Source organism: Oryctolagus cuniculus, chromosome 11 (assembly GCF_964237555.1).
Source record: "Oryctolagus cuniculus chromosome 11, mOryCun1.1, whole genome shotgun sequence".
Classification (NCBI taxonomy): Eukaryota; Metazoa; Chordata; class Mammalia; order Lagomorpha; family Leporidae; genus Oryctolagus; species Oryctolagus cuniculus.
The window spans coordinates 1,042,369-1,068,118 of NC_091442.1; the positions used below are offsets into that span (position 1 = coordinate 1,042,369).

Here is a 25,750-nt window from a genome sequence, read left to right on the forward strand (position 1 = left end):
GTGGCTCTCTCTCAGCGGCACAGATGAGCGCACGCCCTGCACACGCCAGCCCCTGACCCCGGGCCTCACACACGGAGGGGCTACAGGCGCCCGGGCTCGGCCACAGGGTCCAGTCGGGGGGCGAAGACAGAGGGGAGCACCACCCCGCAGCGAGCGGGTCACTCTGGAGCCGCAGACGCCGCCTCCTGCCCTGCTCAGCACCCCTGCCCGGGGCGGGGAGACCCCAGGCTGACCTGGCTCCCGGCTGACCCCACCTCTGCCGACCCCCAGGCTGACCTGGCTCCCGGCTGACCCCACCTCGCCGACCACGGCCTCCCGCTGTTTACATTCCACGTCTCCCCAGGAGCCACAGGACAAATATTTTGTCAACGTTGAGACTTGGGGCAAACAGAGGCTGGAGCTGAGCCCACCCCTCCACACAGACACGGGCCCTGCTGCGCTGGGGGCCGGGCGCCTTCTCACCAGGACCCCCGTCCTAGCTGGGCAGGGCTGAGCAGGCGGCTCTGAGTGGACTGGGCAGTCCCACGGGGGCCCAGGTGGACGGCACCTCCCAGCCTGGCCCCGCCCCAGCCTTCCTCCTCCCTGGTGGTTGACGGTAGGTGGCAGGTGGAAGTGGCCTCCCTGGGGACAGCACAGGGGCGGCTCCCGCCATCAGGCCCTACCCCCCGGGAACCCCGGGGCCCCACAAGCTGGCTGAAGCCAGGGGCGGGAGGAAGGCTGTGGATCCCACCACGTCTCACGCACCAGGCTGAGTCAGCCTCGTGTTTGGGGTTGAGTGTTCTGGCTTCCCCGTGGCCCTAAACACAGGCCCACGCTTCCATACAGGAGGCCAGGGCCCAGCTGGCTCCGGGCAGGGTCCGTAGGCGGCCCCCAGGGGCCTGGGAGGTAACCCTGCCCCCACGGACCCCCACTTGAACCTCACTCTTGGACCCGCCCCGCCCCGCCCCGCCTCCAGTCACTCACCTCACCCTTGGTCTCACCAGGCCGGCCTAAGTGGCAGCAGCCTTGGGGCAGGGACACCCCTGCCACCCCCAGGTGGACCCCACTTGCTGCACCCCTGCACCGTGGGTGGGCGCTGGGCTTGTGTGACCGGGGCCACCGTGAAGGCTCTCAGCCAAGTCTGTGGGACACGTGTTTAGTCTCTCCAGGCAGGTCCCCGCGTCATCATCGAGGACCTGCCAGGCCCAGCGTTCACGGCCACTGCCCGCCCCGCCCCCACCAGCGTGGCCCCGGACCTGACTCCCTGCTCCTCAGCCCTCCCTACCGTCTGCTTTCTGATCTACTCAGGAGCCGCGGGCGAGGGGCTGGGCTGTGGCTCTGGGGTGACCCCAGGGGGATACCGCCTCGGGCCAGGCCCCGCAGCTCAGTGCTGGGCTGGGGGACACAGTGGTGAGCACACCCTCCCTGCCCTGTGGGATCCCACGCGGGGAACTGGGTCAGGCGTGGCACCCTGGTCTCCGAGAGCTAGAAGCCTGGGCAGAAGGGCCAGCTGTGCCGAGAGAGGCCCCTTCGTGTTGAAAACTCCCAGGGCGGGAGCCGAGCCCGGAGACCATCACTGCCTGGGGGCGTGGAGCCCCCGCTCCCCAGGGCCGCGGTGGAAGGGACCCTGGCCCGGCCCCACGCAGCCAACGGAGGAAGAATGGACCAGTTTGGGGTGGGCGGGGAGAATCATGGCTGTGGTGGGGGCAGTCTATGCCAAGGCCCCGGGCCGAGGCAGCAGGGCTGGGGGACCAGGATGGGGCTCTGGGGGCCATGGGCAGCATCTGCCCTTGGGGTCTCCTGCCTGGAACTGTGCAGCTTGCCTCGGGAAGCCACTGAAGTGCCAGGGACCCTCGTCACAGCTCTGCCGCCCCTCGTGCCAACCGCCCAGCCCCTCCTGCCCCTGTCTCTCACATCCCCCGCTGCCTTGGCTGGGGACAGCCGGCCCCACCCAGGGCTGGGGCGGGGCTCCGACTGGGCCTGGGGGACAGGGCGGCCGCGTCCCCCCCAGCTTAGAGGCCCTGCTAGGAGCTGCCCAGGCCTCCCGCCTGCCCCTCCGCTCTGCCCACTTCAGAGCATGGGTCGGTCAGGCGGTGGCTGGCACCACACTTCTCGGCCTCGCCCGCCCGGGTCTCTGTGGACCATGGTTCGTGGCTGCGCCTCAGCTTCCTGCTCTGTGAAACGGACGCAGTGATTCCCGTGGCCGCCCGTGAGCCCGGCTGCGACGTCAGGGGCCGGTGGTCCTGCACTGAGCTCAGGGTCTGGCCCGGGGCCAGCTCAGCGTGGGGCAGGCGCACTGAGCGTGGCTTGCGTGTGGCGCCTAGAGATGAGCTGCCCGCGGCTGCGCAGCTGGAGGGGCCGGGAGGTCTGTGCCCTCAGCAGCCGGCTGAGGCCCGCCCAGCCCTGCAGGAGTGGCCCAGGCCGGGGCCGGAAGTGACTCGTGCTGCCACTGTGTCACCTTCCCCAGAGACCTCAGGAGACCAGCGCTCCCAGGGCAGGGATGGGGAGGGCGTGGCTCTGCAGGCAGAGCAGCCGGGCAGCCGGGGTGGGGGGCACCGCCCGAGAGCGAGGGCCGCTGGCCCTGGGCGGTCAGGGGCACGACAACGGCTGCTGGGCCCAGGCCAGGGCTCAGCAGGCCCAGGAGCATCATGGGAGGCACCGGCTGCCCTGAGAATCACTGGTCCTGCAGGCGCAGGCCCCCGCTGGGGGGAGGGGCTCTCGGGGAGCAGCAGGTGCCCCCTCCTCCCAGGCCCCCAGCCAGATGCCCCAAAGCACCCGAGGGGCCCACGCTGGTTCTGCTCAGGGACTGACCCCGGGCTGCTGGGGACATCCGAGGTGATCGCTCACGGGGCCCAGTCCCAGGTCCCCACCCGGGCTCCGGCTCGGCCCTGGCTCTTCCCGGGGGATAACATTCCTCCTGGGCTCCAGGCCTCCTGGCCATATAAGGCTGCCTGCGGGCACCTCCTGGAGAAGCTCAGAGCACCCCCCCCCCCCGCCGTGGGAACCAGAGCTTGGCCAGACTGAGGTGGGGGAGGGGCCTGAGGGCAAGCCGGCCCAGCAGGGCTGGGACGGGGTCCCTGGGTGCCAGGCCTCTCCCACCGTGCCATGGGGCCCCGGTCCTGCCTGGTTTCCCCCAGAGCTGCCCAGTCGGGGCCTGGAGCAGGGGCACGGGGGCCAAAGATTGCACAGAGAAGAGAAAACAATGACACGGCAGACACGTGGGCGTCACACAGGCTGGGGATGCTGCCCCCCGCCATCCACCCCTCCACGTGCTCCCCACCGTCTGGGGTCAGCAGCAGACCCCCAGGAGGGGCGAGCGCGGAGCGAGGTGGACAAGCGGCCCCTTCCTCGGTCCTGACCTGGAGAACCTGCCCCCAGGTTCCGGCTGGGTCTGGCTCTGGTCTAGGAGGAGAGGTGCCCTGTGGGGGCTGGGAGAGGCCCCTCACACCACCACCTGCCCCCAGGCAGGGCTGGCTCCAGGATGGGTGCGCGCCAGGCCCTCTGCACACTGCACCCCTCCCCCTCACCCCGGGCAGCTGCTTCTCCCTTCCTCCTGGCCCACAGGACTGCCCCCCAGGCCGGGCAGTGGCCAAGAGGGGTGAGGGGCTCCTCCTGCCCCCCAGGGCTCCCGCCCACCCTCGAAGAGCTGCAGGCCCCAGGGCACTCAGACTGCCAGGCGGAGAAGATCAATCACATGGATGAAGCCAAGAACCAGGCCAGGTGAGCGCTCCCAGGGCCCTCACCGGGGAGGGAGGGGCAGAGGGAGGTGCCCAGACAGAGGGGCAGCCTGGCTCCCTGGTGTCCCTGGAAGCGAGGGCAAAGTCCCATGGGAACGGGGAGGGAGCGGGGTGGGGGTCTGAGGGCTCAGACCTGAGGTGGTGGGAGGGAGCTCCCAGGGCCTGCGGTGGGGGGCCTGGCTCTGGTCTAGGAGGAGAGGTGCCCTGTGGGGGCTGGGAGAGGCCCCTCACACCAGCGCAAGGCCCAGCTCCCGGCACATTCCTGGGGAGCCCCTGACAACCCAGCCACCTGACTCCTGCAGGTTGTGGTGAACCTCAGAAAGCAAGCGCCCCGCTATCACTCAGCAGGGGGACATCTGCCCTGGACCCTGGGCTGCTGGCCATCAGGCTGGCCACCCCGGAGCACCATGAGCCCTCCCCACCCCCACGTCTGCGCAGTCCTGCTTCTTGTGCTTGCTATGGGCCTGGCCCCGTGTCGGAGCCGCTAAGCCCAAGCCACACCTCGGTCCCCTCTGGGAAGAAAGGAAACTCAGGGGGCGGGCGCGGGGAGAGGAGACCTGGGTCCCTGTGGAGGCCCAGCACCCGTGTGTGCCCCCTGGTGTGAAGACCCCTCCCTCCGCCTCGTGGCCTTGATCTTCACGGCAGCACCTGCCACGGGGGTGCGCAGGCACCAGGCCACGGCCCAGGGCCTCCTTCGAGCAGGCTGTGCTCGCCCCGTCGAGGGGCCGCCCTGGCGGGCTGTGGCCTGGGAGCTGGGGGCACGCAGCCCTGGGGTGGACAGTGAGGTCGGGGTCTCCCAGAGGAGGGCCTGGCCCAGGCAGCCTGGAGTCAGAATCCCCCTTCCTGGTCCAGCAGCCCGGCTCCGGCGGCCAGCAGGAGCGCAGCGGGGCCAGGCCGGGAAAAGCAAGAGCTCCCAGCCCCTCTGCGGCTGCACGGGCCCAGCTCGCTCAGGCCTTGGAGGGCGGGAGCCTGTGGGAGGCCAGAGACAGGCCACAGCCCTCAGGGGACAGGCCTCCTGGGGCCCTCAGCCCCCTGCAGCCCCCAGACTCTGGGCTGGCCTTGCCGCCGCCGGGGCCACCGAGGGTGATGGCCCAGCAGTGGCCAACAGAGGCCGCGGCTGCCCAAGGCCTTCTCCCAGCCAGGTGTCCTTGGTGCCTGGCTGGTCTGTGTCAGAGGACGAGCTGCACCCGCCACGCCCCCCACGTCGCCGCCCATGGACAGGGTCTCAGGCTCTTGCCGCGGACCCCCTGGAGGGCATCTGTGGCCCTCAGGGCCGGCGCCCCCACCTTCCTGTGGACCCAGCCCCTTCCGCCGGCAGCTCCTCCCCGTCCTGGGTGCAGCCCCAGCAGGAGCCTGGGCCCCAGGCCCCACACAGTCCATCACTGCCCAGCGACGGCGACCCCGTGGCTTCAGAGCCAGGGTCCTCAGCGCAGCCGCTTCCTGCAGGTGCCAAGGTCACGAACCCTGAGACATGCGCTGGCCCGGCTGGCACCGTCCTCACAGCTGGGGCCAAGCAGGAGTGGGGGTGGGGCCTCCCAGGGCAAGCAGGCCCCTTCCCTCTGGAGCTGGCACTGACCGCTGACCCCTCCGGTCGCCCTGGGACTGGGTGGGGAGGGGCTCCAGGGCTTGGGTTGTCCTTGGGATGGCGGCCAGAGCCCACAGGACAGAGCCCCCAGGCTTGACCTCTCTCCAGCGGAGGCACTGAGCGAGACGACATTAGGGCCGCATCCCATGCTGGAGAGCCTGGCGAAATTCTCAGCTCCGGTCCCCAGGGCTTCCTGGTACTGCAGACCCGGGGTGGGGGTGGGGGCGGGCAGCAGCGCTGGCCCGTACTTGGGCCCGGCCACCTGGGAGACCTGGGCTGAGTTCTGGGTTCTGGCCGCCTGGCCCAGCCCCCAGCTCTTCGGCTTCTGGGAGATCTCTCTGGCCGGCTCCTCCCTTTCGTAACTCGCACGCCCTTGCCTGATGTTTGGCCTCAGTTTCCTCATCTGTAAGCGGGAGTTGGTGGACAGGGAGAGGCACTCCTGGCCGATTTGGCAACGGTTCACTGGACTGTGATGTGGACGGGGGTGGGTGGGCACCAGAGCTGGGAGCCCCTTCCACCCGCACGGTGCCCAGTCCTGACCCAGCTGCTCCGGGCAGCCGTGAGCACGGGCTGGCACGGGGTGGGGGGCGCCCCTCCAGCCCTGTGCCACTTCACCCCCGCGGCCCCAGTTGTTCGGGGGCAGCTGTCTGCCCGGAAGCAGCGGGCCCTGGGATTAACCCTCCGAGCGCTGGCTGTGGGCTGACTCAGCGCATTCCCAGGCGGCCGCTCCTCCCTGCTGTGTGCCTGTGCCCAGGGTGGTGGAGGCTTGGCCTGGCCACTAGGGGGCTCGGAGGGCTCCGGGCCCAACCTCCGCCGATTGCCGGACCCTCCACATCCACCGTGGGAAGAGTCAGACCCGGTGGGGACCCCCCCCCCCCCCGGCGTGCTGCAGGACCCCAGCTGTCACAATTGCCTGGTAGGCAGTAGGGAGTAGGGAGGCTGGGCTGTGGCTGGGCCAACCCCCATCCGGGGACCTGCTACTGCCCAAGCTGTGCCTGCTAGGGGATCTTAAATCAGCTCCTCCTCGGGCCTCCCGCCCACCCCGGGGCTGGCTCCTCCCCCTCTGCGAGCTGCCGCAAAGGGCCCCTCCCCAAGGTGGGAGAAGCTACAACGAGGAGACCTCCAGCTCCAGGGAAGGTGGGGAGGGTGAAGGGGTCACTCCCACCGCCCACTGCCCAGCTCTGCAAAGCCCCCGGGACTGGAGGTTTGAGGGGAGTGGCAGAGGTGGTTGGAGGTGCTACGTTCCAGGGACAGCTGTTGGCTCAGGCCCAGGACGCCTGCTAGGACTCACCGCAGTCCAGGGCCCAGCAAGATGGGAGCCACAAATTCCCCCCAGGACAAAACCCAGCTGAGGCTCCACCCTGCCCGCTCCCGTGGATTTGGGCCAGGAGCCCACAGGGAGGAGGCCCCGTGGCCACAGCCACCCAGAGGTAGAGAAACTTGGCTCCGGCTGCTGGCCGGAGACGGGGGAGTGGACCTACACATGGGTTCAGGGCCAGCAGGTGCCGCTGGTGGAGTTCGCCCAGCTTGATGGACAGGCGCTTCCAGCCCCATGTGATGAGAGTCCCCATCGTCCCGGGCCTGGCCGGCTGGCGTCCAGGCCCTCTGCCGCCATTTCCCTGTTTGAGAGTTTTGAAGCCCAGCTGGGGCGGGCAGGAGCCAGAAGCGGTTGACTCAGAGCTGGCCTGCGCTCCATGCAGAAGAGGGCCCCTCCAGGGCCCGCCCCCCAGGCTTCGCACACCTGGGAGAAAGCACCCGGGAGGCCACGAGGGGAGCTGTCAGCCGGCCGGGAGGAGCCAGCTGGGCGCGCTGGGCCCCACTCGGGATCCGGAGCCACGACTCGGGGGGCCCGCGGAGGCGCGGCGGCGCGGTTCCCACGGCCTGGCCGGGAGCCAGCAGGTGCTCCTTCCGGGTGGCCGGCCGGCCGGGGTCCGAAGGGTTAAGAACTTCAGGCCGCCCCTCCCCCTGCCCTCTCCCTCCCCGCCCCCTCCCCGGGGCGCGGGGCTCGGGCGCCCGGGCGGGCCGGGGCGGGGCCTGGCGTCCGCGGGCGGGGCGAGTCGCGCCGGCCTCGGCGCCGCAGACCCGCGGGGCTCCCGCCGCGCTCGCTGTCCCGGGAGCGCGGAGTCGCGGCCCCGAGCCGGAAAGATGGCGAAGCGCAGCGCGCGGCACCGTGCGGGGAGCGCACTGCCCGGGGGCGGCTCCAGGGGTCCCGCACCGCTGCTGCTGGCCGGGCTGGCGCTGCTGGGCGCGGCGCGGGCGCGGGCCACGGCGGGCGGCGACTTCAGCCTGCACCCGCCCTACTTTAACCTGGCCGAGGGCGCCCGCATCGTCGCGTCCGCGACCTGCGGCGAGGAGGCCCCAGCGCGCGGGCCCCCGCGCCCCACCGAGGACCTCTACTGCAAGCTGGTGGGGGGACCCGTGGCCGGCGGGGACCCCAACCAGACCATCCAGGTGAGCGCGGGCGGCGGGCGCAGGACGCAGCGCGACTCCGTGGGGAGAGCCACGGGCGCGCAGAGTCCAGGTACGGGCCCTCGGGTCCAGACTCCCGCACTCTGCCTTTCGGGGAACCAAGAAGCCGGGAAGCTGCGCGTTCCTGCCGGGAGGCCGGAGGCGCTGGTGTCCCTGGCGCTGACCCTGGGGCGGTCACTTGCGCGGCGTAGGTGGCCCGGCGGGCGCTGGTGCTCAGCCCCGGGCGCCCCGAGTCCGGGATCCCGGCGAGGGCGGGACTTGGCCTGCGCCGAGCCTGCCTGTGGGGTGGGGGCGGGCGCCTCCGCCTTCCCCCGGGACAGGCTGGAACCTGCTGGCCTCCGGATGGGGACCGGGCGGCGGCGGGAGGGGCCGGGCGCTCGCTCTCAGGGCCACAGCCGAGGGTGGAAAGCCTTTCTCCGAGGGGCCCAGGGCCTGGTGGACCCCAGGTGGGGGTGGGCACGCCGGGGAAGCCTTCCCTGGGGGTGGGAGCAGGGCCCGTGGCCAGGGCCACATTCTGCCCGGCAGGTGATGGAAGTTGTGGTCTTAGTCCCTGAAGACCCTTGGGCCTGGGGACCTGGTTAGGTGGCCCCACGGTGGGCATCTGTTAGGGACCCTGGACTGAGCCTGGGGCTGGGGTCGGCGTGGTGGGGGCAAAGCCTGCTCCGGGTGGCCCTCCCCGCCCCCTCCCGTCTTAGAGTCTGGGGGCCCTGAGGGCTGGTGTAACCTGAGCCGCCGCCTCCAGGGACCTGCCCCCACCTTCCGGGAAGGAGAGTCCGGAGCTGGGCGGTGGGGGGGGTCGCTGGAGTTGGGGAAGGGGGGGGCACAGGCGTGCAGGAAGGGGCCGGCCGGCCCGCCGCGGTGTTCTGGCTGAACTCAGCGGGTCTCACCTGGGGACACCTGCCTGTGCGCCACAGCCCGCGCAGGTCCAGCTGGCCCTGGACCAGAGCTCCTGGGGAGGGGCTGGCGGGCTCCGGCGGGGGGCGGGGGGCTCCGCTCCATCCCAGACCACCCCTCCCGGTTCCCTCAGTGTCTCCTTACCGCCCCCATCTGGCGCCTGGAGACCCCTGAGCCTGGGGTCCGAGCTCCTTAGCTGTGGGCTTTTCCTCCTTGAGCCTCAACTTTGCAGTCTATAGAATGGGCACAGCATGGCGGTTCGGCTCCCCTGAGGTCGTGTCTGGTGCGAGAGGCAAAAGCCTCCCCTTGGAAGCTCAGCACTGAGCCGCCGTCGGCCGCTCCCAGGCTGCGGGGGTCGCGTGGACGGACGGCCTGGCAGGCTGGAGCCAGCTCTGTGGCCCTGCACTCCTGCTCAGTGGGCCTCTGGCTGGCAGGGGGTGCCCAGGAGACGAAGCCACAGCTCTTGGGGCCGCGGGTGGGCCCAGGGGCCAGGCGGGGTGGCCCAAGGGTGCAGGCCTGCAGCTCCCAGAGGCCTCAGCACACGCTGCTGGCTGGGGCGTCCGCGGACTCATCGGAGGGAGGCCTGTGTCCAGCTGTGTCCCGGCGGGACCCTCTGTGGCACGGGGTGGGTGGCCTGCACCACCAGCCAGAGTGAGGCAGAGAGGCCTGCGAGGAGGCCCACGCCACCCAGGGTGCCCCCTGTGGCTTTGGCTTCGGTGGGGACGAGAGCCACGTCTCACCGTGTCCAGACCAGCTCTGTCACCCAGCGGGGGCTGGGACCCGTTCCTGGGCTCCTGGGAGACTGGCAGCCCACCCTGTACCTTGACCCTCAGCCTTCCCCCACCTCCCGTGGTGCTCACAAGCCCAGGAGGGTCTGGCCAGTGGGCAGCCTTCCCAGAAGGCCCCGCCTGCCCTCCGCACCTCCAGCCAGCCAGGTACCGCGGCCCCTCCCTTGCCCGCCCACCCCCGGTTCTGCAGCCCAGCTCTGGGCTCTAGCCGGGCAGTGGGTCCCAGCCAGTGTGGCCTCTGCTCTGGTCCTCTGTGGCAGCTCTGGGTGGGCGTGGGACACAGCTGATGTGAACCCCGCTGCTGCCGAGCTCGGGGGTCCTAGGGAGGCGGCAGCAGTCGCCCATCACCTGGGGGGCCCTGGGCCCTGTGCCCCTCAGAGGTGGCGTCTAACTGGAGATGGGGACAGTGGTGCCCAGGCCGCAAGGCGGGGCGTGGTCTGAGGTGGACGCACCTGGATCTGCCTCGTCTCCTTGTGTCCTGACGCCGGGGGGAGGTGGGGCCCAGGCAGGCAGGGACAGGCGGATGAGGGGCTCCGGGCTCTGTGCAGTGGGGGCAGGGGGGTCTCCCAGGCTCCTCCCACCTCCTTCCTCCTCCTCCCAGGAGGCTTCTGGCTCCCAGGCTAGGCCTCTGGGGCCTTCTTGGGCCGCCTTTGCTTTGTGTGCGGGGACAGTGGGTCTGGTTTCCCTGGGTGGGGAGTGGGGGGGGGCTCGTTCCACTGGGCTGGCAGCCAGGCCCGGGCTCTGCTCCCCAGGCGCCCAGCGCCGCCCCTCCCCCACCAGGGGCTGCGGCCAGGACCCTGCGGGAGCTTCCTCTGCCCCTCAGAGGGCAGGCCCCCAGCAGGTGGCCGGGCCGTGACAGAGGCAGCTGCCAGGCCCTGGCCTGTGATCCCTTAGTCCCCGGGAGCCCCCACTGCGGATGGGGGTGCTGAGGCTGGCATGGCTGTGACTGGGCCCCGCCCCAGGGCTCGGAAGCCGCTGCCGCCACCTACGCTTGGGGCTGAGGGTCAGGCTCTGAGCCCCTGACCCAGGAGGCGCCAGCAAGTGCACGGGGGGGCGGCAGCCCCCCAGATGACCCCTCCTTCAGCCCAGCCTGCCCCGCCCTCTGGGCCCTGGGCTGAGAAGGGTGGCAGGTGCCTCGCTCTTTGGCCCCCGTGGCCCCCGCCACATGGCCTCCTGGCCTCCTCTCGCCCAGCAGCTGCTCTGCCTGGAGCACTTCCCCCGTTCCGTGTAGGCCGCCCTCACGTGCCACCTCCTCCAACTGGCCCCCTTGATTTCCCCTCTCCTCCCTGGTCCCATGAGCTCACCTGCTGGGAATCAAACAGCAGCAGACGCTCGGGTGGACCAGTGTCTGGGGGGCTGGGGGCCGGTGTGATGGCTCCTCTTCCAGCAGGAGGGTGACCTTGGAGGGGGCAGACAGGACGAGGAGCCCCCAGTGCTTCCTGGCCACCCCGGTGTCTCCTCCCCTGCAGGGCCAGTACTGTGACATCTGCACGGCCGCCGACAGCAACAAGGCGCACCCCGCGAGCAACGCCATCGACGGCACGGAGCGCTGGTGGCAGAGCCCGCCCCTGTCCCGCGGCCTGGAGTACAATGAGGTCAACGTGACCCTGGACCTGGGCCAGGTAGAGTCTCCTCCTGCCTGCCGCAGCCCCGTCCTGGAACCCCCCCAGGGACACCCCCCCCCCAGCAAGGTCTCCACTGGAGCGAGAGCAGAGGCCGGGAGGCAGCACCGCCCAGGCCGCGGCGGCGTCTGTGGGGCACACGGGCAGGGGACGGGGCAGGGGTGCCCTGGAGGTCCCCGAAAGTTGGGGTGGGGCGCCGGTGCGCGGGGGGGGGGGGGGCTGGTGTTTACTCTGAGGAATTCCTGGCGGTTGTGGGAGGGGCGGCAGGAATGCCGCGAGGCCAGCAGAGGTGGACATTCCTGAGATACCTGGGCCCGGTGGCCACGTGGAGCTGGGCGCCTCTGGGCCCTCTGACCTTTGAGCCCTCGTGCAGGTGGGAGGGTGGGGCCCAGTGTTTCCACGGGGATCTGGGGTCTTGGGCATGAGGATTCCCTCTGGGGGGGTCAGACTCCTCCCGGCTGCAGGCTCCTCCCCTCTCTGACTTTGCCCTGGTGCCTGGTCTCCAGGGCCCGGCCTGTGAAATGGGCTGGCAGTGCCGCTGCACCCCAGGACAGGGTGGGGAGGAGCCTGGAGGCGGCCGACCCCGGGCTGCCCGCCGCCAGGCCCCTGCCCCACGAGCCCACCCACCTGTGACCTGCTGTCCGGCCGCGAGGCCTGCGGGTCTCCCTGTGGGTCTCAGCTCCTCCCTCAGCCTCCCTGCCGCGCACCAGAAGGCGGCACTGAGGGGCAGGTCCTCCTGCACCAGCCGGGGGGCCGGCAGTTTCCAGGAGACAGGGGCTCGGGAGGGGAGGGCTGGGCAGGGGCTGCCCTCGGCTGGTCAGGCCGCGCTCTGTGTGGAGGGGTCTTGCCCCTTCCCCTCCCTGGTTTTCAGCGATCCTAGGCTCCCCTGTTCCCTGGGACCCAGGGCCCCCAGGGCCCCGCATCTGTGTGGCACAGTTGGGCTGTCGGGGCGGGGGTGAACTGGCCCCAGGGCCTGAAAGGGGCTTCCGGGGGTTCCTCTGAGCCTCCTGCCTGCTGGGTGGGGACAAGGCAGGGGTCTGAGCCCGGGGCCCCGGGGGAGATGGGCTGGGGATTGGCGGGGGCCGAGGACCCGGGCTGGGTCCTCTGAGCGCGCCCCCACCGTGCCCTGACCCGGGGGCCGTGAGTCTGCTCAGGGCCTGGCGGGCCTGGCGTGGGTTTGGTCTGATATCGTCCCGGCGTAGGCTGCGGGTTCCGTGCACGGACACCCTGCCTCCAGGCCTTGGCTTTGCCAGCCCTGAAGTGACACAGAGGGAAGAGTGCCGCTTCCGGCTCTGGGAAACACCGCCCCCGCCCCCGCCTCCGTCCTCCCGCCCCCGCCGTCTGGCCTGGGTCCAGGGGCTGCCGGCGTGGCTGGGGGTGGGGATGGGCCCCGTCCCCAAGCCCCTGGGCGAGAGGACCTTCTTTCCTAAGGCTCTGCCACTGGGGGGCTGGGCAGCCCTTTGGGGCGCTGGTCCTGGGGTGTGGCCGGGGCTTCCATCAGGAAGCGGAGCTGGACGGGCGGGCGGGTCCGGCACTCCCTGGCCATGGCGGCCAGAAGCTTTGTTCTGAGATGTGGAGCGGACGCCCTGGGCGGGGAGGGCCGCTGGCACCGGGCATCCAGGGCGGAGGACGAGGTGGGCCGTGTGTGGTCTGAGGGTCCCCACCACGTGCTGGTGGGGGTGACAGTCCCACGCGGGACTCGGCCTGGAGCACAGCTGTGGGGGGGCTTTCTGTCCCCGGGGCCCAGGAGCCTCCGCGCCGCCACCTGGCATCCTGGGGCAGGTGTTGTGCTTCTCCTCGGGTCCTTGGGCAGTTCTCGGAGCCACAGCTTAGCTCGCCAGCCACGGCCCCTTTCCCGAGAGCCTCACGCAGACCCCTGCCCAGGCTCCGGTGGGCCTCCGCCACAGGTGCCACCCCCAGCCCAGTGGGTGGCTCTGGCCCCACGTCCCCCCAGCAGCCGCTTCGCCTGGGGCTTCAGACGAGCGGTGTTCCTGGCAGGGAGCCCCTGGCTCTGCTCTCACCTGGGGCTGGGGGCCAGTGGGGCTGGGGGCTGGTGGGCATGAGACCAGGATTGGTGGGGGCCTAGAAATGCCAGGGGGAGGGCTCGTGCCCCAGGCAGGCAGAGGGTGAATTGGGGTGGGGCGTGGGGAACATGTTTCTGACCACTGGAGCCGTGCGAGTCCTCCCCAGGCACTTGGAGAAACTGAGGCAGCAGTGCACCAAGGGGGCAGTGCCAGTGTGGAGCCGCCGGGATCCGGTGCTGGTGTCTGCAGGAGACGGGCTGGCTGTGCTGGGCCTGGGGCTTCAGGGCTCCTGGTGTTTCCTCCGTAAACGGGGTGGGGGCTTGGCACTTTGCAAAAGCAGGGCGGGCCCCCCAGGAGCTGCTGGCTCGCATGCTTACAAGGCCACAGCCATTGGCACAGCTTCCCGGGCCCCGCGGCACTCGGCCACGTGGCCAGCGCCCAGGGAGGTCAGTGGGTTGTCCAGGGAAGCAGCAGGAAGTGCGGAGTGGCCGGGCTGTAGTAGAGTCCAGTGCGTGGGCCAGGTGCAGGGGCTGGGCTCCCGGGGGCGGGAGAGTCCTGGGGGGCGTCCGCAGGCCCCCACCGCAGCACCGGGCAGAGGACCGCCTCCTCGCCTGCCCGCTCGCCCTGCAGGCCACACGCGGCTGCGCTCGGCGTGCTGGTCACCTTGCACTGGGCGCTTGCAGGCGCCCCTGCACCCTGCCTGGGTGGCCCAGCCCTGGCCACCCCAAGGCCTTCCTGTTTTCCAGGTTTTAAAACAAACTCCCCTGTGCTGGCTTCTCACAGCACCGCACAGCAGAGACTAAACTGTTTGGGTTTCGGCCACGGGGTCCCCTTGGGATAAACCGCACTTCCTGTGGCCCCGGCTGGCCATCTGGCCTGACCTGGGCTGGCCGCGGGGCTGAGGCGGGAGGGCTCTGCGGGGCACCCAGGGTCACTAGATACGCCCCTGGCCGTCGAGCGGGCTACTGCACACCCGTCCTGGGGGGCCCTCCTACCCCCACCCCCTGCCCTGCACACCTGGGCTCGGGCCCTCCCACCCCACCCCTGCTCCCACCCCCACCCTGCACACCTGGGCTGGGCACTCGCCAACCCCTTGGGGGTGGGGCTCCCGGGTGTCCCATGCCTTTATTACCCCCAGCAGGGTCCACCTGTAGTCTGTCCTAGCTCCCTGGTTGGTTTACCCTGCCGGGGGCCCGAGTGGACAGCCCACCCTGGCCTGGCTGCCCCAGCCGGGCTGTGGTGCCATCAGGGTTCCCAGATGGAGTTCCTGCCGAGGGGGAGGGGCAGACTGAGGCTGGACCGGCTGGACGGTGGCCTCCGAGGCTGGCCTGGGCGCAGGATGGGGTCAGGGTGGGCTCCAGTGGGCGCTGGCCCGGATGCTCGGGGCTAGGAGGGGCTTCCTGCCTCCTGCTGGGACCCCGGCTGGACCCGGGCGTTGGCACAGGGCCTTCTTCCTGTGGGGCCAGGGCTGAGTCACAGGCCTCCTGCTGAGTCACGCCATCGGCGGGTGCAGCTGCGTCCCCTCACTGCAGGACAGGCGTTGCACCAGCACCTGGCCGGCCACCGCGTCCCCAGCCCTGAGTCCGCCCGGGCAGGGCTGCAGGTGGGCACGCGATGAGCCCCACGGGCAGCCTCGGAGTCGTGTGTCTGAGCCCCGGGGCTGCTGGCCACCAGGCCGTCCTGTGCCCCCTCCCCAGAGCCTTGCTGTGGTGTCCAGGCCTGGCCCGGCCTACTGCTCCCCCTCGGCCCGCCGTGTCCCTGCCAGGTGGCTGCTGGCCCCAGCCCCTCTTCCCCAGGGAGAGCAGCACGCCCTTCCCGAGGGTCTCCACAGTGTGACCCCCCCCCCATTGGTGCCTGTCCCCACGGCCCTGTGCCCAGGAGGGAAGGAGCCGCCCAGGGTCCCAGAGCCCGAGGCCTGGAGCGCACCCTGGCCCTGTACTCTTGGGACGCATGCTGACCCTTCCAGGCAGGGGTCACGGGGGCGGACCCCTCTCGGGTTCCCCCCGAGGTCCAGCTAGGCTGGGGGCAGTGGCTGAGAGGCGCTGTGCTGGACTCGAGCCTACCCCAGAATAGCGAGATTTTTAAAAATAACCCGGCCGCTTTTGTTTGGCTTTTGCTTTAAAAGACGTTTTCTTCCTTTTTACGGAGAGGTCAGCCCTGCTGGCAGCTGTGCGGGGCGGCGGGGAGGGGCGGCTGCCTGCGGGGAGGCCGGGTCACGCCGAGGGCACCCGCAGGTCGGGGCGCGGGGTGCACCCCACACTGCCCGCCCCACCCCCGCATCCCGAGGACAGCTGGCCAGGGACCCCGGCGGGCAGCCAGACGCCCGGGCGCGGATGGGAGCCGGGGTCGCGAGCGCCTGCGGGCGGAGGGCTGGGCGTGTCGGTGCCCCCCCCCCCCCGGCCCTGCCCGCCGTGTCTCGGAGTCCGCACTTGCGCAAGTGCTCTCAGCGGGGAAAAATGCAGCCCGAGGGAGGACGGTGGCCAGCCTGGGGGCCGGCGCGCAGGGAAAGGCGGGGGCGGTCCCAGGGGCTGGCTGGGAGCTTCCGTCTCCCCGGGCGGGTGCGGCAGACCCTCCCCACTCCAGCACGCATGGGCTCCCTGGGACACGCGTGCAGAGGCCTCGGCGTGGGGCTGGGAGTAAGGTTCAGAGGCCCGGGGTGGGGGCCTGCCCGGCTCTGACTGGACACCCCGCGTCCAGGCTTCCTGGGGAGAGCAGGCGTGTGTCTCCCCAGGGCTGGGGCCACGAGGGGCCGGGGTCCCCCCACGGGGACAACCGCTGCCTCCCGCTGCCTCGGGCTCAGGTGGGGGACGCCGCTGCTCCCTCCCGGCATGCCCAGCCTGGCTGACCACACCTGCTGTGCTGGGAAAACCTGCGGGACCGCCGATGCCTGGTGTCGCACGCTGTTGCCTGTGCGGGGCTGCGTCAGGGACCCTGATGTGGGGGTGGCCCTCACGCGTGGTGGACAGTCCAGGGCCTGTCTGGGTACACCTGTGAGCTGGGGGAGGGGCTCACCCATCAGTGTTGAGTGTGGCCCTGGGGGCTCTGGCGTGAGCCCTGCAGGTAGGGGGCTGTGGGTGGGGTGGGAGGGGACATGCCCGGGCCCCCTCCCCACTCTGGGGCCTCCCGTTCCTCCCAAGGGCCACTTTGTGCAGATGGGAGCCGTTAGAGCCCAGAGGGACAGGCAGCCCGGGCCCTGGCCTGGACGGTGCAGCCCCCTGTGTTGTATGGGGGGGCCCCCTGGCGGGGGCCAAGCCCAGAACCCCCAGAGGGGAGTGGGGGGTGGGGGCCTCGCCTGCTGGGACCTGGTGCCATGGGGACGGGGCCCAGCATGCGGAGGCGAGGGTGGGTGGCCTGGGGCAAGGGGCACAGAGCCTCACTGTGGACCACGGCTGATCCTAGGGCCGAGACCTCGGTGCTGGCTGAGGCTGGGGTGCCTGGGGCTGTTTCCGGGGCCGGCCTGGAGGGCAGCTCGGCCTCCCCTCCACTGCCTCTGGAGAGGGCACCTCCCTACCCCAGAGTGTCGGCTTCGTGCCCTGGGCTGCTGCTCAGCGGGCGACCCTGAGGGGCCACCCCAGATCATGGCCCGGAGATGAGGTTGGGGGTGGGGCACTCAGGAGGAGGACCCCCCAGCACCTGGCCTGTGGGGAGGCCTGCAGTCAGGGCGGGCTTCCCCAAGGAGGTGTCACAAGGGCGCGGTGAGGGCTGGGGGCACAAAGCCAGAACCTGCCGACTGCTGCTGGGTCCCAGGGGCGCGGGCCGGGCACCCCCGCCCACTGCCCTCTGACCAGGAAGGCCAACACTGGGCTGTGGGCCAGAGGTCGGGGGGTCAGGCCCGCCGGAGGAGAGAGCAGAGAGAGGTGGGCAGGGTCCCTTGGACAGGGGTTGGGGTTCAGGGGCTGCCCAGTGCCCTGACGCGCCCGGAGCTCCTTCTGCATACCCCACTGGGCCCCTCAGCAGGGGCAGGGGAGGCCAAGGTCACCAGGGCTGTGCCTTGAGGACTTGGGATTGTCCCCCGGCTCCACTGCCTGGGGGGGAGACCAGCTGTTCCCCTGAGCCCTGTCCTGCCCCCCGCCCCACACCGGCCCACGTGTCAGGTGCATCGTACCTGCTCCTGGGGGAGGGAGGAGGTGCGCTCTGGGCCCGGCCAAGCAGCGTGAGGCTCAGCAGGGGTGCCCCTCAGAGGGGCTGCTCCCTGCTTCCTCCCTGCCCCCCCCAGCAAACCACAGATGCCCAGTGGGGCTGGGGCGTCCCCGGCCCCTCCTGTGAACCTCACACCTGACCTGGCAGCAGGGGTGCAGGGTGCCAGGGGCCATGGACGTGACCCAGGCACCCAGTGTCCCACTGCCTCCTCGACACTCCCGGCGTCCCCCCACCCTCAATGTCTCCCCCATCCCCCCGTGCCACACCCTTGCTGTCCCTCCCCTGCCCCCCTCACCATCCCCCCGTCTCTCCTCTCTACAGCCCCAACATCCCCATTCCCTCTCTGTCCCCTGATTCAGTCACCCCCCTCAGTCCCCCCACCATTCCCCACCCCGTTCCCCCCACTCACTGCCCCCCACTATCTCCGCCCTCACACCCTTGCTATGTCCTCCCACTGTCTCCCCAACACTCACTCTTCCCCCCACTCACCCGCCCCCCACCTCTCCCCCCATACCCGTTCTCCCCCCACTCACCTGCTCCCCCCACACCTCTCCCCCAACACCTGCTCTCCCCCCATTCACCCGCTCCCCCCACACCTCTCCCCCATACCCGCTCTCCCCCCACTCACCCACTCCCCCCACATTCGCTCTCCCCCCACTCACCCGCCCCCCCACCTCTCCCCCCCAACACCCACTTTCCCCCCACTCACCCGCCCCCCACACCCGCTCTCCCCCCACTCACCTGCTCCCCCCACACCTCTCCCCCCACACCCACTCTCCCCCATTCACCCGCTCCCCCCACACCTCTCCCCCATACCCGCTCTCTCCCCACTCACCTGCTCCCCCACACCTCTCCCCCCACACCCACTCTCCCCCCACTCACCTGCCCCCCACACCCGCTCTCTCCCCACTCACCCGCTCCCCCACCTCTCCCCCCATACCCACTCTCCCCCCACACCCGCTCTCCCCCCATACCCGCTCTCCCCCCACTCACCTGCCCCCCACACCCGCTCTCCCCCCACACCCGCTCTCCCCCCACTCACCTGCCCCCACACCTCTCCCCCCACACCCGCTCTCCCCCCACTCACCTGCCCCCACACCTCTCCCCCCACACCCACTCTCCCCCCACTCACCCGCCCCCCACACCTGCTCTCCCCCCACTCACCCGCCCCCCACACCTCTCCCCCCACCCCTGCTCTCCCCCCACTCACCCGCCCCCCCACACCCGCTCTCCCCCAGGTTTTCCATGTGGCCTATGTGCTCATCAAGTTCGCCAACTCCCCTCGGCCGGACCTCTGGGTGCTAGAACGTTCCACGGACTTCGGCCACACCTACCAGCCGTGGCAGTTCTTTGCCTGTGAGTGTCCCGACGCCTGGGGCCTTGGGGTGTCCCTGGGGGAGCCTGTGCTTTCTGGTCGCCGTGCTGTGTCCCTGCACGCGGCTTCCACGTGGCTCAGGACCGTCACAACCCTGGCCGTCTGGGCCCTGGCCCCCTGGTGCCCCCCAGGCCAGCTTTGAGCTCACTTCCTGCCAGTTTCACTGGGGGGTCAGCACCCACGCCACTCCCCCGTGGGATAGGTCTGGCCTTTGGTCCCCCACGTGTCCCCCAAAGTCCTTGGCTCCAGTGCGGGGAGGGGTGGCCCTGTTGTGGGCGGGGGGCTGCTCACCCAGGGGACGCGGCTCCGAGCCTGTCCTGGGGAGAGGCGGGCTCAGCCCCGTGCCTGGGGCGGGGCCAGGCGCTCGCCGTCCCACAGTTCCCAGCACCCACGCGGCCTCCCTGGGGCGAGCAGGCCAGGCTGGGGGAGACGTGCAGGGGCCCCGGGGTCTGCTGGGGTCCCTGTGCCCTCACCGCCGCCCGTCCCTGGCAGCCTCCAAGAGGGACTGCCTGGAGCGCTTCGGGGCGCGGACGCTGGAGCGCGTCAGCCGGGACGACGACGCGGTCTGCACCACCGAGTACTCGCGCATCGTGCCCCTGGAGAACGGCGAGGTGGGCTCCCGGGGCGCGGCCCTGCCCGGCGACGGCGCGCGTGCCCCGCTCACCCGCCCTGTGCCCGCGGCCCGCAGATCGTGGTGTCGCTGGTGAACGGGCGCCCGGGGGCCATGAACTTCTCCTTCTCGCCGCTGCTGCGGGACTTCACCAAGGCCACCAACATCCGCCTCCGCTTCCTGCGCACCAACACGCTGCTGGGCCACCTGATGGGCAAGGCGCTGCGGGACCCCACGGTCACCCGCCGGGTGAGCCGGCAGGGGGAGGCCCCGGGGACTGGGGTGGCCGGGGGGCCTGGCTGCAGCCTGCAAGGGTGACCTTGGCTAGGGGAGGCCCCAGGGACCCCAGAGTGGCCAGGGGACGCCTGGCTTGGGGAGGCCCCATGGACCTGGGGGTGGCTAGTGGGGCCTGGCTGGGGGAGGCCCTGGGGATCTGGTGTGGCCAGGGGGCGCCTGGCTTGGGGAGGCCCTGGGGACCCCAGAGTGGCCAGGGGGCGCCTGGCTGGGGGACGCCCCAGGGACCCGGGAGTGGCCAGGGGGCGCCTGGCTGCAGCTTGTAGGGGCCACCCTGGGCCCTGGGCGTGGCCAGGGGCCACCAGGCACTCACGGGGCCGTGGGCGCAGTATTATTATAGCATCAAGGACATCAGCATTGGCGGCCGCTGCGTCTGCCACGGCCACGCGGACGTCTGTGATGCCACCGACCCCACAGAGCCTTTCAGGTGAGACCGCGGCCCCTGCCCGTCCCGTCCTGCCCAGCGGGGGTGTGGGCTGGGCCTACTGAACCCCAGGGGGCTTCGCTCACCCTCGGAGCAGCCCTGGGGCAGGTTGGCTCCTCCCCTTCCCCTCCCCCTCCCCCTCTTCCTGTCCAGCTAGGTGTTTGTTGACCTGAGCCAGGCTAGCTTGCATTCCTGGCCCAGGGGACAGAGGCAGGGACCCCAGCTCAGTAGTCTCCGTGAGGGAACACTGGAGAGATACAGTGGAAGGGGCTGGACGGGGTGCCCTGAGAGGCACCTGGGCTGGGGCCTGGACTCCCCACTCCCACCTCCGGGCACCCCTGGGAGCAGGCGGGCTCTCCAGCCAGTGCTCGGAAGTCGGCGCCCCCACTCTGCACACGTGGATGGAGGTCTCCTGTGCCTTCCATTGGGGTCCGCCCATAGTCCTGCTCTGCAGGGGATGTGGGGGAGGCCCAGATGGGACAGAAGTGGAGATGTGAGCCCAGACCCCCTGCGTGTGGCATGGCCACCCCAGCTGAGTGGCACCAGCGGCTGCTCCCCAGGTCCTCCAGTGCAGCTGCGGGGGCCCGGCGGGCGCAGAGGCTGCCGGGTGGCGGTGGCCCTGGACCGGCAGCTGGGCCTGCCCCTCCCCCTGACGCGCCGGGCCTGGACGTGGGCAGGGCCACTCCCCAGGAACTGCAGACCCAGTCCAGCCTGCTGCTGCACTCCCCGTGCCCGTGAGCTGCCACTGCTGCCTCTTCTCCGGGCAGTGGGCTCTCCCACGCCAGCTCCCCGCGCCTGCGCGCCTGGCCTCACCCCGGAGCCCATCCGCCCCGGCAGTGCCTCGGCTCGGGCTGCGCGGCTGGTGCCCGGGTGGTCTCCCATCTGCTGGGTCACTCCCCAGAGGCCTCCCACCTGCTGGGTCACTCCCCAGAGGCCTCCCACCCGCTGGGTCACTCCCCAGAGGCCTCCCATCCGCTGGGTCACTCCCCAAGAGGTCTTCCATCTGCTGGGTCACTCCCCAGATGGCCACAGTGGCTGGAGCCAGGAGCCTGAGGCTCCATCCGGGTCTCCCACGTGGGCGCAGAGGCCCAAGGGCTTGGGTCACCTGCCGCTGCTTTCCCGGGTCGTTAGCCGGGAGCCGGGGCAAATGGAGCGGCCGAGACAGACCTCTGCACCAGTGTGGGCGCCGACATCCGCAGGCGGCCTCGCCCACCGCGCCCCTGCCCGGCCGCAGATGGGGCTTTTCCAGCTCCGCCTCTGTCCGGCGTCTGGTCTGCGCTCGGTGCCTCCGGCGAGCCCTCAGTTTCCGCTGTGGGCGTCCTGGTGGTCTGTCACACCTTCCCGGGTGCTGGGGTGTGGCCGTGCAGGTGTTGTGTCTGCTGGGCCTGGGAGGCCGCCTCTGGCCCCCCGCCTGCCCGGCTTGGGAAGAACCCTCCAGGGGGCCCATGCCAGCATTTTTGCCGAACCCACCTGGCGTTGCCGTCCTGGCACTGGCACTGTGCTGAGTTCTCAGCGTAGGGGCCCTGCCGGGGTCGAGAGGGGGGCACGGGCTGCAGGCCTTGGCCGTGGGCCCCCTTGGCGGCAGCCGACACGGTGGGCGTGTTCCCCGCGGCTCCTCCTCCTCACAGGTCTTCTGCATTCCGAGAGGAGCCCGGGGTGGGGTGGGGGGACGAGGGTGGAGCTGGCGGCTTCCGGGGTCCCGCTCAGCACATGCACGGCCCTGGCGGGTGGGGGGCGGCGAGTTCTGCCGGCCCTAGCTGCCCTCTGGGCATGTGCTGGGGGCTTTGGCACGGGGTTCTGGGAATTCCGAGCAGTGGGCGGCTCCAGCCTCCGGCCTGGTGTCCACCCCAGTCGGAAGAGGAAGCAGTTCTTGGCCCCCTGCCCCGGTGCCAGCTGGGCCCTGGCGGTGCGAGTGTCTTCCGTCCTGGAGCTGACACCGGGGGTCCAGGGCTTGGACTCGATCCTGTCCCCGTGGGAAGGAGCCACGGGCAGGGCCACCCTGCACTGACCCCTGGGGTCCCTGTCCTGGGCCCCTCCTCCGCCTCCGCCCACACCGCTTCCTGGTCCCCAGCCCGACAGAGACCCCGCACAGCTCCCGCTACAGTGAAGCCCTCGCTGAGGCTGGGGAGTGGACTCGGGCGTCCGGGCCAGGCTCGCCGCCTGAGAGCCGGGTGAGCCGTCAGCGAGGGCCGCGGGAGGCCGCAGGGCGGGGTCTGAGCGCCGTGCTCTGGGCCCCGCAGGCTGCAGTGTGCCTGTCAGCACAACACGTGTGGGGGCTCCTGTGACCGCTGCTGCCCCGGCTTCAACCAGCAGCCCTGGAAGCCGGCCACCACCGACAGCGCCAACGAGTGCCAGCGTGAGTGCCCACACCTGTGCCCCCACTCGCCCCACACGCGTGTGCCATGGGCCCTCGTGGCCATGGATCTGTGCTGACGCTGAGCCCCCTCCCAGCCTGTAACTGCCACGGCCACGCCCACGCCTGTTACTACGACCCCGAGGTGGCCCGGCGCCACGCCAGCCAGGACCAAGACAACATCTACCAGGGAGGGGGCGTGTGCATTGACTGCCAGGTAGGCCGGGGGCGGGGCCGGGTGTGGCGGCCCCCGCGGGGGACGTGAGGACTCAGCAGCCCGCCCCCCCCCCAGCACCACACCACCGGCATCAACTGCGAACGCTGCCTGCCCGGCTTCTACCGCGCCCCGGACCAGCCCCTCGACTCGCCACACGCCTGTCGCCGTGAGTGGGCGCCGCTGGACGGGACGGGGGTGTGGCAGGGGAGGCAGAGGCCCGAGCTTCAGAGCCCGCCCGGGAGGGGCTCTGCCAGGGCTGGGTGGTCCCCCGGTCTCGGGCTGCGTCCCCTGGGCCCCCGCACCCTTGGAGGCCCCAGCTGGGGTCTCAGGACGGCTCGTCCCCGCCCCGCCCAGCCTGCGCCTGCGAGTCGGACTTCACGGACGGGACGTGTGAGGACCTGACGGGCCGCTGCTACTGCCGGCCCAACTTCACGGGGGAGCGGTGCGACGCGTGTGCCGAGGGCTACACCGGCTTCCCGCACTGCTACCGTGAGGACGCCCGCCGGGCGGGGCTGTGGGGTCCTGGGGGCCCTGGGTGGGGGTCCTGCTCCCTCACACAGCTCCATTTGCGTGGGGGTGGGGGTGCAGAGCGTCCGGCCGACGCCCGGTGTCTCCCCGCAGCGCTGCCCTCCTCCCCCAGCGACACCGGCGAGCAGGTGCTACCGGCCGGACAGATCGTGAGTAAGTGCCGAGGCCGCCAGGGCCCCGCCCGCCTGGGCAGAGGGACCGGGCCTGCGCCTGCGCGGAGGGCGGGCGGCTCCTCCCGAAAACCCTCGGAGTCAGGCGACACACAGAGTTCTCCTGAACCACACCGCCTGCACGTGACCCCTCCCCCCGCTCAGCTGTGATGCCCACATGTCTCACACGCGGTTCTGCCGTTGCGTGTCCCGTGATCGTGTGCTCTATGACTGCGTGTCCTGTGATCACGTTTTCCCTGACTGTCCTGTGATGGCGTGTCCTGTGACTGCATGTCCCGTGACTGTGTTCTATGATTGTGTGTTCCGTGATCGCGTGTTCCATGACTGTTCTGTGACTGTGTATTCTGCAATTGTGTGTGTTGGTGTTCCGTGACCATGTGTTCCGTGACCACGTGTTCTGTGGCTGCGTGTCGCACCCGCGCTGCCCTGCGACCTGCCACTCGCAGTCCACCGAGCCGACAGAGGCCGGGTCTGCCTCACCAGCCCCTGGCTTTGGGAATTGAGGCCCCGCTCTCACACCGCCATAGGTCTAAGAAGCGGTGCGGAGACGCCGGCCCTTGGCCTTGGAGAAGGCGCCGGCCGCCGGGCGAGCCCGGGCAGGGAGGGTTTTGGCTGGAGGTTGCCCAGCTGTTCTCAGGACCACACTGCCCGGCCCGCGTGGCCATGCGCACACCTGCTCGCCGCTGTTCATGCCCCCGTCAGTGTGCTGGGCGTGGAGACCCCTCCCAGAACCAGGATGCGTCTCGGTTGCGGGCAGGTCGAGGTAGAACGGGCGGCTGCCCCGGCAACACGGCACAGAGCCGTGGTCCTCGGTGGGCGGGGCCAATTTGTGGTGGCTCTCCCAGCTTCCCCCCCCCGCGTGCCGGCTCTGCCCACGCCTGCTCGGCCTCCCGTGTCTGCCGGCCCCGTGGTTTCCTCCCTGTGGTCGTTTTGTATTTGCGGGAGAACCTTGCGGGTGTCTGCTGCGGTCGGTGAGTGGCGCACCCAGCTCAAGCCCTCGAGCTGCGGCTTCTCCCCTGGGCTCTTTCTCACGCCGGAATGTTCCGCCTTCCGCCCACGGCGTGAGCCGGGGTTGGCCCACTCTCAGAAGGGCCAGGTGTAGCTGCTTTGTTTACGTATATACAAAGTGTATTTATTTGAAAACCAGGGTTATAGGGAGGAGGGATCTCCGATCTGCAGGTTCATTCCCAGGTGGCCACAGCTGGACCAGGACCCGAGCACGTGGGTGCCGGGGCCCGAGCACCTGGGCCGTCGTCCGCTGCCTTCCCAGGCCATCAGCAGGGAGCTGGGTTGGAAGCAGAGCAGCTGGGCCTGGACCGGTGCCCGTGCAGGACGCCAGTGTCGTGAGCCTGACCACGACGCTGGCTGAGCGAGAGCGAGCGAGTGAGCCCGTCCACCCACTGGGTCACTCCCCAGGTGCCTGCAGCAGCCAGGTCTGGCCAGGCCTGAGCCAGGAATTCTTCCGGGTCTCCCACACGGGTCCCAGAGACCCAGCACTTGGGCCGTCTGCTGAGGCAGAGTTGCCGGGGCTCAGCCCCGCTTGGGTGCGGGGCGCCGCCCTTTCGCCCCTGTCCCCGTCTCTTTCTGGTCTTTGTCCTTGGTCGATCGGACCTCGCAGGTGCTTGGGAAGACAGCCGCGCCCACGTGGTGAGGTCTGCTGGGCCGCCTGCCGCCTGGGGAGACTTTGACTTCCTGACCCAGGAACGGAAGTGAGCGCTCCGATTCCCGCTGCTTCCTTCCGGCCCCCGAGGCGGCAGAGGGCAGCAGGTTCCCAGCCAGCGGTGGCTTTGGGCCCCAGGGGACATTGGGTGGTGCCTGGGGACGCTCCAGTTCTTAGAACTGGCGGTGCCGCTGGCCAGGGATGCAGCTGACGCCTTGTGTGGTGCAGGACGAGGCTCCCCACGGCCATCACCAGGCCTCCAGAGCCCACCGTGCCCGTGACCCGGCCTGGCACGCGCCATTTCTCAGGCCAGCAAGGGGCATCCCACAGGGTCCTGCCGTGGGCCCTCGTGGCCAGGGTCCCTCTGTGTGCCCTCGTGGCCAGGGTCCCTCCGTGTGCCCACGTGGCCGGGGTCCCGCCGTGTGCCCTCGTGGCCGGGGTCCTGCCATGGGCCCTCGTGGCCGGGGTCCTTCCGTGGGCCCTCGTGGCCGGGTCCCTCTGTGTGCCCTCGTGGCCGGGGTCCCTCCGTGTGCCCTCATGGCTGGGGTCCCACTGTGCCGGGGTCCCTCTGTGTGCCCTCGTGGCCGGGGTCCCACCGTGGGCCCTCGTGGCCGGGGTCCCTCCGTGTGCCCTCGTGGCCGGGGTCCCTCCGTGTGCCCTCGTGGCCGGGTCCCGCCGTGGGCCCTCGTGGCCGGGGTCCCACCGTGGGCCCTCGTGGCCGGGGTCCCTCTGTGTGCCCTCGTGGCCGGGTCCCGCCGTGGGCCCTCGTGGCCGGGTCCCTCCGTGGGCCCTCGTAGCCGGGTCCCGCCGTGGGCCCTCGTGGCCGGGGTCCCGCCATGGGCCCTCGTGGCCGGGTCCTGCCGTGGGCCCTCGTGGCCGGG

The 25,750-nt window shown here is 71.0% G+C and overlaps 1 protein-coding gene across 2 annotated transcripts in view; it reads left to right on the top strand.

Annotated features, from left to right (window-relative positions):
- The first annotated feature begins 7,348 nt into the window (after positions 1 to 7,348).
- The window catches only part of LAMA5 (laminin subunit alpha 5), a 51,543-nt gene continuing 33,141 nt past the window's right edge, over positions 7,349 to 25,750 (top strand). Inside the window, exons 1-11 of one of the 2 annotated variants that reach the window (XM_070051635.1) lie at positions 7,349 to 7,752; positions 10,922 to 11,074; positions 18,477 to 18,594; positions 19,106 to 19,224; positions 19,302 to 19,472; positions 19,847 to 19,944; positions 22,182 to 22,297; positions 22,393 to 22,511; positions 22,587 to 22,677; positions 22,866 to 23,000; positions 23,133 to 23,192. In XM_070051635.1, the coding sequence (XP_069907736.1) occupies positions 7,447 to 7,752; positions 10,922 to 11,074; positions 18,477 to 18,594; positions 19,106 to 19,224; positions 19,302 to 19,472; positions 19,847 to 19,944; positions 22,182 to 22,297; positions 22,393 to 22,511; positions 22,587 to 22,677; positions 22,866 to 23,000; positions 23,133 to 23,192 (1,486 nt within the window). In that variant the 5' untranslated portion in view covers positions 7,349 to 7,446. The remainder of the gene's footprint in view (positions 7,753 to 10,921; positions 11,075 to 18,476; positions 18,595 to 19,105; positions 19,225 to 19,301; positions 19,473 to 19,846; positions 19,945 to 22,181; positions 22,298 to 22,392; positions 22,512 to 22,586; positions 22,678 to 22,865; positions 23,001 to 23,132; positions 23,193 to 25,750) is intronic. The other variant, XM_070051634.1, reaches the window with a different exon arrangement.